The following is a 16,674-nucleotide window of genomic DNA, read 5'->3' as shown; positions in this document are numbered from 1 at the left end:
ATTTATGTAACATTTATTTTAGAAAAATCCAACATATAGGGAGGAAGATTTACCACTTAAATGAGTACCAGTTGTTCTACTCAACAGGAAGATGAGCCCCAGAAATGGACTGGAAAAGGGATACGTTGCGTTCCTGTTCCTGCAGTTCTCTTTCCCACAGATGCCTCTCTAGGACAAGCATCCACCCCACGTGTGAAAGTCCAATGAGCACTCACTACACGCCCAAACCAGCTGAATTCCCCAAGGGGTTCATCAATGGAAACAGTCATCTGATCTGGTCCTGAAGGAAAACACATACTGGTCAGGCCTAAAGCTGCTACAGTATTACATTTCAAGGGCACTTAAAAGACTTTCAAGGGCAATTTTGATTATATGCATTTTCTACCCCTGTGCATTAGTTATAGTTCCTCTGTGTGCCCCACCCCTGGTCAAAAGGCACCTGATGGTGCCTGCAGAGATCCTAAGTGTCCTGGTCCCTGTGCCATATGAGGCATTAGTCCTGGGGACCTAGACCTAAGAGGCTTCAACCCATTAGTGAGGAAATACACCAACAATACTGAGTGAGCTCTAAACTCCAGCTGTATATGTGAACGACAATGGCCAAAAACAGTAGTACTTCCATCTACAACTATAAAACAACCTAGAATTGAATCAAACTCACAAAAATTCAGAAGTGACATTTTAATAACTGAACTTCTCTTAGCTATCAAGTTGTGAGATCTGTAGCAACCCATTCTAAGGAAAACTACTCCCACCAAAATGAAGGACAACTTAACAATATGTAGAATTCAAAGTGAATTCAACTATATTGTCTGTTAAGAATCACTAAGTGATCCAAAGAAAAAGTCGAGGAAAGGAAGCACAAACTTTTCCTACTTATTTGTGAAGTATTTCATATATTCAGCTATTCATTCCTGAGTCAGTTTTCAAAGTAAGTGACTTTGACTCAATTCAATGCACTTAAATCAAGAACAATTTACAGTTAGAAGTGTAGTTGGACCTACCATCTTCAAATGAAATGGCAGTTATCAGAATTTTCAAAAAGAAAAGATCTGATAATTTCCCATGGATTCAAGTGAAATTTGTCAAAATGGTAGAGATTTCAGAGAAATGTTAGCGCCTCTGGAATGACTCGTTAATCGTTTAGCTAGACTATCAATGATGCTCTTGGATTATCCTCAAGCAACCAGAAAAACATTATAAAACTATCCCACCCCATGTTCAGTTCTCCTATGTTTGCCCAAAAGAAATATGGTCCGAGTTAAAAGCTCCTTCTTCCTTACAGTTCTTGGTTTCCTTTCCAGTAGGAGGTGACACCTCCTTTTTTCAGAGTCCCACAGCATAAGAGACACACCTGAGCTCAGCAACATGCAAGTGTTCTCAGACAACAGGTACCTGGAGGGTAGGCTCTGCACCCAGCCGAGCCCTGTACCTGCACTGCTACCTTCCCACTAAGTACAGCTCTTGGCACAATACCTTAAAAAGGGTACAGGCATACCTTGTTTTATTGCACTTCGAAGATTTTCTTTTTGGGAGGATACTGGGGAGTGAATCCAGGGGCGCTTAGCCACTGACCACAAACCCAGCTTTTGTTTGTATTTTATTTAGAGACAGGGTCTCACTGAGTTGCTTAGGGCCTTGCTAAGTTGCTGAGGCTGGTTTTGAATTCATGATCGTCCTGCCTCAGCCTCCTGAGCTGCTGGGATTACAGGCATGCACCACCACGCCCAGTTTGAGGATTTTTTTTTTTTTAAATAAAAATTGGAGGTTTGCGGCATCCCTATGTTGAGCACATCAATTGGTGCCATTTTCCCAACATCTCAGCTAATCATAAGTGTCTTTTAGCAAAATTTTTTTTAGCAATAAAGTATTTTTAAGGTGTGTACCTTGGTTTTTTAGCTACAATTCTACTGCACTTAAGAGACTACAGTATAGTATGAGCATAACTTTGATATGCACTGGAAAACCAAAAATTTTTTGTGACCCACTTTTTTGTGATACTCATCATGGTGGTCTGAAACCAAACCTACAATATCTCCAAGGTCTGCTTGTACAAACCCAACAAGTGTTCACAAATGAATGAATGAGGGAATCAACGCAAGATCAAATTGTTCTTTCCTTTTCCTTGGTGTTGCTAAATACCCCAAAGCCCAGTTATTTGCTAAAAACGTTGCATTCACCTTTCAAACACAATAGATTGATAGCCAAGTTTCAAGTAGTCATGTCATGTTGCTTCTTGGTCACAAACTTCATTTGGACAGATAGTAACATAGAAAGTCTAGCCAGATCTCTTTCAATGTGCCCTACTTAGAAAATGTTAAACAGACATTTACTCCCTTTTTGAGAGCTAAATAATTTCATTTAACAGCATCTACAGCTGTCAGAACTTTGGCAGTCTTTGTGAAAAATATCACTTTAACTGTCCATATTAAAAATTAATCACATAAGGTTTTCTTTGTTTTGTTTTTATTACTTGAATTCCCTACCGACACAGAAAAAAAATTCTGTGGGTTTCTTTGTTTGCTTATTTTTAGTACAGTGGGGGTCTTTCCCTCATGATGTGAAAACATATGGTTATCACACTGGCCAGGAGAGAAAATGCCTGTGCTTTAGAATTATATTTATAATGACCCTGCTTCCAACTTCCACCACTCCACCCGCCTAATACCACTGAGGATGGAAGTACAGGAGATTCTCTCAGCCATTTTTGCCTTGCTTCATATTGTTAATTACCAAGTTTCTGTGACTTTCTTCTTAAAAAGCAGTTCTAAAGATCCAACATGAAGTTAACATAGAAATTCCTTTCTCTGTCTCTCTCACCAAGGAGCTCCAATGCTCACTGAAGTGCTCAAGGCAAGTCACTCAGGCATGTTGGACCAGAGTGAACTCAAACCCAAGGAGACCACCATCTTCCCTGTCGTGAAAGCCTTCCTGCACACCAGTGTCTTATTCTTCTTAAGAGCTTTACCCATTTTTCTCTTGTGGAAATTTAGTTCATCTGCCTGTACCTGTTCTCAGCAGGAGTGAAGAACTCCTCTTTAACCCCTGTCCAGTTCCACTGCTGGCTTGTAATGAACGATCTGTCAAAGTGGTGGTTCTTATTCCTGAAGAGGCACTTCCTCACTCACTTCCCATCAGACAACTTAAAGTGCGTACAGGACTTTCAAGTCATGTGGTACCAACCCCTCACGGTATCAATTAGATAATGGGAGGCCCAGAAAAAGCCACAGAGGTGCTCCCCATGCTCCACCACTTAGTAGGAGCCAAATGCAGTCTGGAACACGGGTCCTGCCACCAGAAGCTCTGTGTCCTTGCTCACTTTGCCGGGTCTTAGAGCTCTTCTGGAAGTAGAGTGGCATTCCCCAATAGTGTTGCTGAGTCCAGGCATGGAGCTAGACAAGTAGTCAGGTCTTCTACACCCTTGCTATTCATCGTGTGGTCTACCGGCCAACAGCATCAGCCTCATCTGGGAACATGTTGGAGATGCAAAGCCCAGGCCTTATCCCAGACCTGCTATTTAATAATATCCTCAGGACAGTCATTGGCACTTTCAAGTTGAGAAATGCTACTCCATGGCAGGGGGGGAAGAGGACACATCTTCACATTTTGAGTTGATGTATTTACAATGTGCTGACTTCATGCCCCTGCTGTGCTAATATCACCTCCTGTTGCAGCATTATACTGAGGGATACTCCTGCAATATGACCCTAAAGGATTTGTCTCTCTAAACACTAAGGTCAACAGAAAAAGTCTAAAGAATAGGATCACCAGAGCCCACTGAATACTTTATGTAACCTGAAAAGCACATAGTCAGCATTACTGTTTAGATGAGGTGCCCCTAAAAGCTCATGTGTGAGACAATGTAAGAAGGTTAGACGTGAAAGGATTGGGTTATGAGCGCCTTAACCTAATCCGTACATTACTGGGCAGAGGGGGTGTGTGGAGGAGGTAAGTCATCAGGGACATGTCTTTGAGGTATTTTGTTCCTGGCTTGTGCTGTGATATATATACGTTGTCTCTCTGCTTCCTGGTGTGATGCCTTGAGCAGCTTCCCTCCACCACACTCTTCTGCCATGATGTTCTGCCTCATCTTTGGAGCGGAGTCAGCCATCCATGGACTGAGATCTCTGAAACTGTGAGGGGCAAATGCCTCTATAATTGTCGTTGTCAGGTCTTTTGGTCACAGCAAGGAAAAAGGTGACCAAAATAGTAAGCCTATTTCATTTTGTTGCATTTCTGAAATTGTTTTATTTGAAGACTCGTGAGTGATAAAATGGAAGGAAGAATTACTTCACCCAAGATCAAAGATACCCATCCTCACTTTTTTTTTCCAAAAAGAGGTTGTTCACAAGAATTGTGGGTGTAGGAACACAGCAGGTGCATCATGCCAGCATTAAGAATGCAGAATAGGAGCCAATTGTCCTGGGAGCAAGTCAGAGTTCTACCTGTTGCCATCTGAGTGCCCTTGATAAAGTCTGCCTCAGTTCCCTCCTCTTTAAAAAGGGAATGCTGGGTTCAATTCGCAGCACTGCACATAAATAAAATGAGGGTCCACTGACAACTAAAAAATAAATATTTTAAAAAAGGGAATGCAAACAGCACCCATTTCATGAGCTGATGGAGATGAAATGATACTTGTAAAGCTTAGCACATAATGCACGCTTCATAAATGTGAGCTGCAGTCATTACACATATCCTATGTGTCAGTGTAACTTAAAACCACTCTGGTCCCCAGAATAATTTCCTCTTGCGATTGACCCAGGTATTGATCCACAGCCAGTTGACAAAATACGGAAAAGGCAGACACTGAGCAAAGTTCCACCCTACAAAAAAGAAAGGGTTTCTAGACTCTAGCAAAGGCGTGCACTACCTTCCACTTGGAATTCTAATGCATGGTGACATGGACTAAGTGCCCTAGAGCATGATCAGCCATGAGGAAATAAAGGAAAGAGAAGTCCACCTTAGTCACGCAACCTCATGCCTTGCAGCTGTCCCTTGTGGGCACACTAGTGAAACACTGTCCACTGCAAAGCAACTTTTACACAGAAAGAAAGAGGAGCAGTCCTTAGCACCCTCTCTCTCTAAAACATGCCCGGTGTTATCCTTCCTTCCATGTGAGTTAGCCAAAGGACAAATCTGTTTTCCAGACTTCATTTCAGTTTTTATTTTTATAAAAGCAGCAAAAACATTGCACTCTCCATTCCATCCTTTTTGTTTAAAAAAAAAAAAAAAAAAAAGCACTTAAAATTAAATTTGCTCTTTTGGAAGGATCAGTCCCACTTCTTTTCCTAATTAGGCCCAATCAAAATATAACAGTAAGCATTCTGCTGGACAAGCCAAACTGAAAAACATCCTCCAAGCCTTGAAAATCAAAATCAGATCAAACCAACAATAGTACATGATTTGAATGCGTTTTTATTTTACCTCTCGAAGGTGACCGACAGAACTTACGGGAGGGGGTTTCAAAATTTTTAAAGCATTCCTAAGACTTTCGGGGGGAAGACATCAATTGTATATGGTCTTTAATAAAATCACTGTGTTTTCCAGCCATGCTTTTTAGATTAATAGTATTGTTATATTTTTACTAGCTGCGCCATGCGGGGAGTACACCTATTCAGAGGAAACATTTTTCTAGCTGAGTTTAACCCAAGAAATTAAAGGACGGGATATAAAAAAGAACACTCAATTTGCAGTCAGGCGTGGCATTTGTTTTCCATCACGGGAGGCTCTGAGATTTCTCTCTGGTTGTCTTTTTCCCTAATCTGCCAGAGGGCAGAGGCCCTGGGAACAGCCTGCATACTCCCTCCCATCCTCTCCCCTCCCCTCCCCTCCTCCATTCAACACAAAGTAGCCACCACACGATGCTCACTGGTCCTTACCTGTCAGTCTTCTTGATCAGGATGGCCCTAAAGATGTGCTCGAGGGGCATCTTCTCCTGCTTGTGAGTGGGCTGCACAAAGGGGTGCAGGGTGGCCAGAGAGAACCCCTGCTGGTACAGCTCCAGGAGCTGGGCAGGCAGGTCCCTCAAGGAGGCCAGCCTCACAGCTGAGGACCGTGGGAGCTCCGCTGGAAATGGAGAGAGGAGAGAGGCTCATCAGAGACCCACAAAAGCTGCCCTCGGAACCCCACTCTCATCCCTCTCCCTTTGCCCTGGGGGAGGACCCTCAGGGTCACCTTTTGCTAAACATGAAATTATTCCTGTCTTTACTGCCTTCAAGAGACTTTATAAGCACCCTGTCATTCACAACTCATCCCAAGGCATCGGTGATGGGAGGTCTTACATCTAGACTCACTTCTCTCAGTGACCTCAATGGAAAAGTCATTTCCACCCCAGGGGGAGGGAAGGAAGGGAAAAAGAAAAAGACTATACGCAAATATAAAACGGCCAGGTGGCAAAAAGTGACATAATCGGTGTCAAAAGACAAAAAGAAACAAAATTTCAGTGACACTTAAAGGTGAAAGTTTCTTAATTTGCAAAGAAACTACCATCTTCCACCTACATCCCCCTCAAAATAGAAAAACGGGCAAAGTGTATGAACAGGCAGTTGCTTAAAAAATGTAAAAGGTCAGTCTTTATTTGAAAAGTCACATCAACTTAGCAGAAGTTCACATATCAAAACAAGTAAGATTTTCCCCTATTATACTATTTTAAAATTTGGATCTTAAATTCAGTTATTTTTGAGAAGGGAAGACAAGGCTCAAAAGTTAAATGTTCATGTGTACATGTAATGAGAAGTCTACATCCTGGTCCTACCTCCCCTTTTATCCCTAGAGGCAATGATTTTTATTTATTTTTTTTTGTAGATGCATTAACAATTATTGAATCAGGCATAATAAAGACTTGTGTTGTGCATAATCTCCCTCCCCTTCTACACAGATGGCCGGATAACATTACACACCTGGTTTTTCATCAATTGATAGTATAATTTTCCTACAGACCATTCCACAACAGTACCCAGAGCTTTTCCTCATCAATTTTCAAAGATCAGTAGTGTGTTATGTCATAGGTTATATAAACTTCTGCTTCTATAAGGCTTTAATAAAAATATCCCTTCGTAATTTCACATATATATATACATATATATCACATTAAAAAAATAAATTCTTATATGTGGAATTGCTGGATTACAGAGGATAATTTTTTTAGATATTGTCAGATTTTTTTCCATAGAATAGTATAGATTTACCCACTGTCAGTAATATAGGAGAGTGTTTCTTTTCCCATGTCCTAGATAATCTCCTAGAAAAAAATTATCCCTGTGAGGTATGAATTTTTACTTCTATGTAATTTGTATTTTTTCTTATTAAACGTATCAGATTTTAATGCTGCTTCTATTCTGTGAACTGTCTTATGTATAATCTTTACCTAGTATTCTATTGTATTATTGGTCCTTTTTTCTATTTGGTTGTAGGAACTCTCTATATATTAGGGAATTCAGTTCTGACTTGTGATAGCAGTTGCAAATCTTTCCCCAATTTGTAACTTGCCTTTTGACTTTGGATTTTATCATGAATTCTTTTATGAAGCTGTATTTGTCAATCCTGTCTTCACTGGCTTTGAGTTTCATGTTATAGAAGACATGGGATTATAAAACAATTTTCCTGTGAATTCTTATAGTACGTATTTCATTTTTTCATATACATCTTGGGTATATTTAGACTCTATCTTGTCCAAAGTACCAGATGTGAATTGAACATCTTTCCCCCAAAGTTTATCCATTTTTCCTCATTGATTTGACTTTTATCATACATTAATAAATTTACTTAAGTTTAAGACTATGATCTATTTGTGTATAGCACTTTTTTTTTTTAAACAATGTTTCATATTATGTTTTCATATTTGGTTAGGCTATTTCTTGAATCATCCTACCTTCCTATTTATTTTCCAAATCTTGTCCAATTTGTTTTATTTTCCAAATGGTCTTTAAAAATCAGCTGATTAAATTCCTCCTTCTCTTCCCCCAAATGTTGGTAGTTTTATTGGCACATGTTCAAATTACAGCTTACCTGAAGGAGAATGGATATTTTCCACCATGCTATCCAACCATAACTGATTTATTCAAGTCTTCTTTTGGGTCCCTCAGGAGCATATTACCGTTTTTCACTTGGATATTGCATATTTATCAAGTTTATTCCTAGTTATTTTATTTCTATTAGAATAATAGATTTTTTTTACTTCTATAATGCCCATGCTGGTCAAACAACCACACATCACAGCTGGTAGGAACAGACCTTTGTGGAGGATGCATTCAGACCTAAACACCAAATACACACCCCTGCCCAACAAACCCACAACTGGTGTTAATCCTACAGTGTATTCATAGATTCTTTCAAGATATATGGAAATAGCAACAGCATCACAGCCACACAAAACAGGCCAAGACAGTCGCCGGCTCACCAGGTTCCAACCAGCATAGAGCCACTCTCAATGGAGGAGGTCAACCTCTCACTATAGAGGAACATGAGGGCACGACACCCACATGAGTACAGAGATGGCTGTCCTGGAAGATTATCCTTGCCTGGCCATGCTCCTCCACAAGCTGTCCTGGGCCCGGCTGCTTTTCTCTACCTCCTCTTCCCCAGGAGATGGTCTTTCAGATGAAGGGGGCTTTGAACAGCCACGATCTTCCTCCAAGCACCACTGCATCCTGGACATGGAGATGTATCTCCTGCTGGTTACATACGTTCACCCGAAGAAGTTTGTCACGACAGACCTGAGACTTGTGTCTCCCCTGTTGAGTGTCCCCCCAATAGTCAGTGGCTTCGGCTTACACCAAGTTATTCAACAACAACAAAAATTCTGCTTCCGATTCAACATTTCTCAAAGTGGTAAGTCAGTTGGGGAGATGTGAATACTGACTGGATATTGAGGAACTACAGAAATAGTTTAGGTGTGATCATGGTACCTGGGCACACACAAAAAAATGAATCCTGACCTATTAAATGCAGTTTGAGACATGATGCAATGAGACCAGATGTCTTAGATCCATTTTAAAGTATGTGCTGTTGGGCAAGTGGCTAAGTCTGCAACAGGAGACTAGACAGATAAAACTACCTGTAACACCTGGATAAGGAAATCTGGGGGTCATCATTCTGTTTTATTTTTATAAATAATTGGTTGTCTAAATGAAAACTGCAGAAAAATAAACACTAAAAAAATATGGATATTCACTATACTATTATTAAAACAGCAAAAACCTGGAACCAAACAGTTCTTTCTTGAGGACTAGTCAATAACAGGATACCCTAATGATGAATCCTATGAACATTAAGAAAGTTAAGGTAGGGGGCTGGGGTTGTGGCTCAATGGAAAAGCGCTTGCCTGGCATGTATGAAACACTGGGTTCTATTCTCAGCATTACATATACATAAATGAACAGAATGAAGGTCTATCAACATTATAAAAAAATTTTTTAAAAAAAGAAAGTTAAGGTAAATCTATTATGTACTGATATGGGTTATGTCCAAGCTGCATTGCTAAGTTAAAAAGAAGTGTCTCACAGTGATGACATAGTTACTCTTCCATTAAAAAAAAAAAAAAAAAAAGACACAAATAAATTTTTTTTTTCTGAAAGAAATTACAAAGATGTAAACATTGAACAGGGACAAGAGTAGGGAGAAAGATGTAGAGAGGTCATTTTTACTTAACACTATCAAAACTATTATAGGGTCTGGTGCTGTGGCACACACCTGTAATCCCAGTAGCTCCAGAGGCTGGGGCAGGAGGATCACGAGTTCAAAGCCAGGCTCAGCAACACAGTGAGACCCTGTCTCTATAATAAAATATAAAAAGGGCTGGGATGTGGCTCAGTGGTTGGACACCCCAGTGTTCAATCCCTGGTACAAAACAAATAAAAAACTACTATGGGGATCATTTCAATGGAGAGTTTATAAAGTATTCTTATTTTCTTCATTATATTTAAAAATATTTAAAGGAATGTTTTTTAAATGCTCATTGTTTTTAAAAATTTAAAGTCAAAATCTAGGGTATTTAAGAATTCTGTGTATCATTAGATGCTGTGGCTCTCATTTCCATACATCACGCAAGAAATTTACAGGAAAAAAAAAATCCATAGCAATGATTCACTCTAAAGCAAGTGTCCAGCATCTTGGCGAAACCTCCATTAATAACAATAACCAACTGTAAGACGGGTCAGAAAAGCAGAAAAGCATGCAATCTCTCCCCTAAAGGATAGTTTCTGGGTATATTCATAGAAAACAAAAATCCAAAGGCAAATCTGGTAAAGACTGCAAGAGCTAGAGTTGGAGTTCAGTGGCAGAGATCTTACCTAACAAAATATAAGGCCCTGGATTTGATCCCCAGCACTGCCAAAAATAAATAAATCTGAGCCCTTCTGCAATTTTCTCTACAGTTCAACCTTTTTTAAATGTGTCTGGTATTTCAAGTTCTTACTGCCGTAATAAACCTTTGCTAAGATTTTGTATTTACATATTTGTTTCCTCTTATGCATTCTGCTATAATAATAATAACAACAACAATAATAACAATAATAAAAAAAACCCAAGCAGCTGATGTATGTAGAATTCGGTCCTTTTTTTTTTTTTTTTTTTTTTTTTTGTAACAAGGTCTCACTCATTGCCCATTGCCCAGGCTGTCCTCAAACCTTGGAGGAGGAGCTCAAGAGATCCTCCCACCTCAGTTTCCTGAGTAGCTGGGACTATGGGTATGTGCCTCCAAGACCAGACACAAGATAGGATTCTACTGTCAGCAGCATTCCTCACTGGTTGTTGACCATGGCCTGTAAACTATTTCCACTTAGAAGTGGAGAAACCTCACCTGTCTTTCATCATAAGCAGTTGTGACAATCAGATGGATTGATGTGCATGTAATCAGCAAAGCCCACCACCGACTGTCAGTCAGCAGCGCTGGCAGTGGTGGGCGGGGGTGCCTGACTGGGGGCCTGGCTGGTTGAGCATGGTGATGACAATATGGGACTAGGGCCATTAAATTGTTCTCCACTCGCGCCCCTCAATCTCCGCATTCCCAAACCAGTGCACTAAAAATATTAGTCAATCAACTGCTTTATAGTTAAATACTTCCTGAATAAAACATAATGCCTTTAAAATTTTTATCTTAAAATCTAAAGATGTATCTCCTGTCAAAACTCAGCAATTTTACGGCTTTAATTTTTGGTATGCGTACCGTCAAAGTAAGTTTAGCTTCATGGTTAAAAAACAAAAATGAATCTCAACAATCTTATCACAATAAAAAAAGAGTACCATTGTAAATATGATTAAGAGCCTTAATTTCATTTTTCTATTTGAACCTTAACCTTAAAAGGAGAAAAAAAAAAATGAAAACCTGAGTTCTTATAAAGTGACCAATCCCCCAATGTTATTACTAGAAAAGTAAACAAGGGAATGACTTATCTGTTTGGATGTTCATACTAATGGTAAGCCGGTTGGTCTGTTTCCCACCCTACCCATCAGAGAAATCTCTTTGCTGTTTTGTCATAGTTGTCTGATTTCATTTACTGATTATGTAACCTTGGATAAGTCACAAAACTCCCTCCCCATCTCCTGGGTCCTTTCCTCATTTATGAAATGAAGACCCTGGACAGACCATTGCAAAAGGAGTTTTCAGCTTTAAAGATGTAATGACTTTATTCTTTCTACTTGGAGACTAAGGAATCTGTTTCTAACTGAAAGGTAACATTGGATAATACAATGAATGTTTCAGTGTGAACTGAAAAAGTCCCCCCTCCCCCACCCCGGGTAGAACCAAAACAGGAAGACATCTGTTGCCAGCAGGCAGGGTGACCAGCCACAGCTGAGGGTGTCTGCCTCCAGCCTGCCTGGACAGCAGAGGCAGCTCACCAGGGAGTGCAGGGGCTTCCCAGGGGAGTTCTAGACGGTACGACGTTTGCTCAGGGGTAGGGCGGAAAGGGGTGTTCTAGGAGCATTGCTAGGGAAAATGGTCCCTGTCATCCTGGAGGAGTTTTATCAGGAAAATGGTATTATTCTGAAGTTACATAAACCAGTATATAACAAGTTAAAATTTCTAATCACAACTTCAAATGTAGAAGATAAGGGACATTGATGAGGCAGCCCCAGCCACTGCTACTCTGCATGCAGAGGAAATGTCATCCTGCTCAGAAGCCAGGGAAAGAATGATGATCCCTGAAGTCCCACCTGGCCCAGGGAGGCAGCATCTTGCCCCACCTGGTCAGGTTATTGCCTATGGGCACATGAGCTCACTGGTGCTGGAACCTCTAATTCTACCTTCAAGAAGTCAGAAATTGAAAATCTGTCAATTTTCAACCCAATACAACTCAAAGTCAAGACCTGGCAGGCTACCAAGTCTAGATGAGGCATTTGATAAATGTGGGGGATGGGTGCCCCACACTCCTTCCTCACCCTGTTCCTGCACTGTTGAGGGGCAGCTGGAGCATCAGCAATTCCATATTGAAAAGTGCATGTAACCAGTCACTCCCACATCTCCATCATGTGTATCAGACTTCAGGGACACCTGTGCAGGTGTCTGACACTGGTCTCTATTTCCTAACCCCCCCCTTTCCTATATTGGTGTGGAGATGAACAAAGAGTTTAGGATCCCATAATTATATTTTCAATCTCTTGAAAATCTTTTTTCCTGACAATTACCAAAAGCAGGCTTTTCTAAAATCGAAATATGGAAACGACTGTTGAACAAAGGTATTTTGGGGAGCATGAGAACCCTAAGTTCTTTTTAAATAAGTGGGTTGTTTTTCTTTCAGAAAGTAACCATTTAAATAAATAAACCATTATTCCAAGAGTTAAAAAAGAAAAAAAGAAAAGGAATGAAAACAGAGGGAAAAACATAATCCACAAAACCACACATTTCTCAACACTCCTGGGATAGAGTAGGTTTTGTTTTTGCTATGACTATGTTTTGTTTAGCAAAAACATTCGCAGCCACAGTTACTCCCTGGAAATGAAGCTCATCAGACACCCTTGGAAGAGACCAAGAGATAATGTCTTTGCCTCTCAGACCTAATAAGAAGCCACCACAGGCCATAGCTGCACGCCCCGTTCCACTCCGCCACGCAGGCCACGGCGGCAACAGCCCCTATTATTTTACCCAGCAATCATTTGTGACTTTAACCTAATTATTCAAAGTCCGACTTTGCTTTTCTAATTACATCTGCTAATGGATCTGTCAATATCAAGGAGCACAAAGCCAGGGCGACAGCACCTCTCTCGGGGAATTTCTCACAGGTGAAGCTGATAATGACACTGTTCAACCAAAATAACATTTTTTTTAAGTTCCTTAAAGACTGCTATTTCTACATCAGTCTGCCTGGCCTTTGTAGTAGAGTCCTTTTAGCAAACTACTAAAAATCAATCATTTCTCAATGTGGAGCTTTTCAACCTATAGGTAAGGAAAAGGAATTCAATTCTCTAAACCTTTGCAACCCATGTTGTCTATATGTGTCATTTCTAAATCTGTGAAACTAGTTAAAATGTTCACTGTAGGGCTTTTAAACTTCTCATTTCTGTCATCTTATTTTAAAAATTAAAGTTTCTAAAATGCAGGGGGAAAAAACGAAATTCAGGAGATCACACCATTGTGACAATATTTTTTTTAATTAAAGTAATTCCCATAACATAAATTTAATCACTGTAAAATGAAGAATTTGGCATTAGTACATTTATAAGGTGATGCAGTCATCAACCCTCTAGACCTAAAACATTTTATCACCTCAGAAGGAAACCCATACCTAGGAAGCACCATTCCCCAATCCTCTGAACTCTGGCAACGACCAGTATGCTTTCATAAAACACCATTTTTACTTTTGTAATTGCATATATTTAAGGTAAACCCATGCCTTGATACACAGGTATTGAGTGATCCCTACAAACTGCCACACACCTCCTCTCTTGGTGACCTTTCCCTGACACGGATGCACATGCACGTGTGAGGGGATCTAAACTCTACTCTTAGCAAATGACCAGCATACAATATTGACTTCACTTCACCCTGGAGTTCTAAGACCACTCGCCCTATGTAACTGCGGCTTGGTCTCTTTTTCTCTGCCACCCAAACAGCTATTCTACTGTTTACATTTATTTTTTTCAGATTCCACATACAAGTGAGATCATGCAGCACTGTATCTTTCATTCTGCGTCTGGATCATTTCACGCAGAGTGTCCTCTAGGTTCATTCATGTTGTTGCAAATGGAGGACTCTCTTCTCTTTTAAGGTTGAATAATATTTGCGTGTGTCTGCACCACAATTCCCCTGTCCACTGACAGATTCTTGGGTCGTTTGTGTCTTGGTTATTGTGAATAATGCTTCTGCAAACACAGGAGTGCAGATACTTTACTTTGCTTTGAGTATATACCCAGAAGAGGGATTGCCTAGGTCTTCAGGAACCTCCACACTGTTTTCCATGGTGGGAATGTAGGTTGGTGCAGCCACCAACAGTGTACAAGGACTCCCTTTCCTCTCCGACTCTTGCTATCTCTTGGCTTTTTGGTAAGAGTCATTCTAACAGGTGTGAGGTGATACCTCATTATGGTTTTCATTTGCATTTCCTGGATGATTATTAACAAGCACTCTCTTATTTATCTGTGGACCTTCTTTATGTCTTCTTTGGAGAAATGTCTATTCAGTTACTTTGCTCATTATTTCAATCAGGTTATCTGGCTTCCCGCTATTGAACTGTGCGAGTTCTAAAACACGCTTCTTAATAACTTAACTAAATCATGGATAAATACAGAAGGGAAATCTCTGAGACTAAAAGCACTCCTTTCAGCTTCTATAAACCAAGGATTCTGCAGGCCAATCAGGGAGTAAGTAGCAAAGCCAGGGAAGCCTCATCTAGTGAGTTCTTAAGAGGCATCCACCAGACTCCACAACACTAGCAAAGCATCAGGCTGTCATGGCAACAGGGAAGTGGGAGGAGGGGGGAGTTACTGGTTTGTCATTTCAAAGGGTCACATACAGTCACTGAATTACACATACACACAGACAACGCCATATTGTAAAAACTTCAGTGTCGAAGTGATGAAAGGAATCTACCTGAGTAATTCCCATGACTGTACCACTCATTTCACCATTTTGTCAGAAGACCCAGGCTGATATTCTTCAAAAAATACCAGGCCTCCTCCTGCTTAAGTTTAGCGGTGGGTACTCATATTAAAAAACAACACATTAGAAACTGAACCCTGGACTATTAATAAAACATTTCACACACTTAAAAATACATGTGGTAGAGAAGAGAGGACACAAAGGATCACCAAGTCTTCAGAACTGCTAACCAAAGTAGTCCACACCAAATCCAAGGAGAGTTTACGAGTCAGAGGGAAGCTAGGTGTCAATATTTTATGCCGTTTTCCTAATTGAGTACAACAGCATGATAGCTGACACTCTTGGTAGTTCTTTTTTGATTTTGAGAGTACACTGAACTGATTGCATCAAAGACCAGCCGCTAATGAATATGTACAAACAACATAGAAATTAAACTACGTAGAATGTGAATGAGACCCTATATGGATTTCTATGGCAAAGTCTCAAGACGCTGTATAGAAGTAATCAGCACTGAAAATATAACACTGTTGTGGTGATATATCAGAAAAATAATGCATCTTTGCAAGGCGCTTACGAGAAGTCTCAGCTTCAACTAAGTGTGATCACTCGGATAGCTTCTAAGACGGGCGTGTGAAAAGCTGAGGATCCCATCAAAGGAGCGCTTCCACAGGCAGCAGGTACTGAGTCTGCAAACCCATCCGACCCTGGGGTCCACATGGCCCCTCTACAGCTCACACATACTCTCACCCCTCCATCATCTGGAAAAGCCTCTAGGAGCCAGGCAGGGAAGGAACACTGCATTTTCCAAGTCTGCAACAACCAAGCACCATTTAAAACCCCCACACCCACACAATGTGGCCCTTCCACAGTAGAAAGTCTGGCGACACCATGGCTCATCCATAGTATAGACTGTTTAAAAACTTTTAAAACTAAGTTGGGGGGAGGTTGGGATCATGGCTCAGTGGTAGAGCATTTTCCTCGCACATGCAAGGCACTGGGTTCGATCCTCAGCACCACATACAAATAAATAAGATATTACGTCCATCGACAATTAAAGATATTAAAAAAAGATTTAAAAAAATATGTTGGATCCATAGCTCTCACCTGGAGTGACAGGTAGCACAGACTGAGAAGAGCACGATGCAAAATGATACCTGCACTCTGTGCCCATTTTAATACAAGCCAAACCCCCATGAATGTGTCACTGGGAGGTTAGCATTATTAAAATCAGGGGGAGGGGGAAAACAGATCATCAACCCTTTTTAAAATTACTTGCAATGCTTCACTTCAAAATAGCAAAAATAATGTCAAATGTGACAGAACTGAGTAAGAGGGCAATTACACTGAAATAACACTATTAAGTTTTTGATGGTCACTGTCAGGACCTGGATCATCCTCTAAATTTCATGGGCTTAAAGAAAAAAAAAAATTCATGAGGGGGAGTGAGAGATTTTCTTTATATCTACTAGTTAATTAAAGCACCCTACCAGAAGCTCCCTCCTTCTCTAACTCTCTCTCTCTCTCTCTCTCTCTCTCTCTCACACACACACACACACACACAACTTGCTACCTGTGTTGTTCAAGACAGCAGCCACTCATATAGCTACTCAGCACTAGAAAAGTGGCTAGACTCACTGAAC

The 16,674-nt window shown here is 40.5% G+C and overlaps 1 protein-coding gene across 2 annotated transcripts in view; it reads right to left on the bottom strand.

Annotated features, from left to right (window-relative positions):
- The window catches only part of Rftn1 (raftlin, lipid raft linker 1), a 201,752-nt gene that overhangs the window by 113,707 nt on the left and 71,371 nt on the right, over window positions 1-16,674 (bottom strand). For both annotated transcript variants that reach the window (XM_047532384.1, XM_047532383.1), the window contains exon 3: window positions 5,880-6,066. In XM_047532384.1, coding sequence (XP_047388340.1) covers window positions 5,880-6,066 — 187 coding nt within the window. The remainder of the gene's footprint in view (window positions 1-5,879; window positions 6,067-16,674) is intronic.

Source organism: Sciurus carolinensis, chromosome 17, assembly GCF_902686445.1.
Source record: "Sciurus carolinensis chromosome 17, mSciCar1.2, whole genome shotgun sequence".
Classification (NCBI taxonomy): Eukaryota; Metazoa; Chordata; class Mammalia; order Rodentia; family Sciuridae; genus Sciurus; species Sciurus carolinensis.
This window is presented reverse-complemented; position numbering and strand designations above follow the sequence as displayed.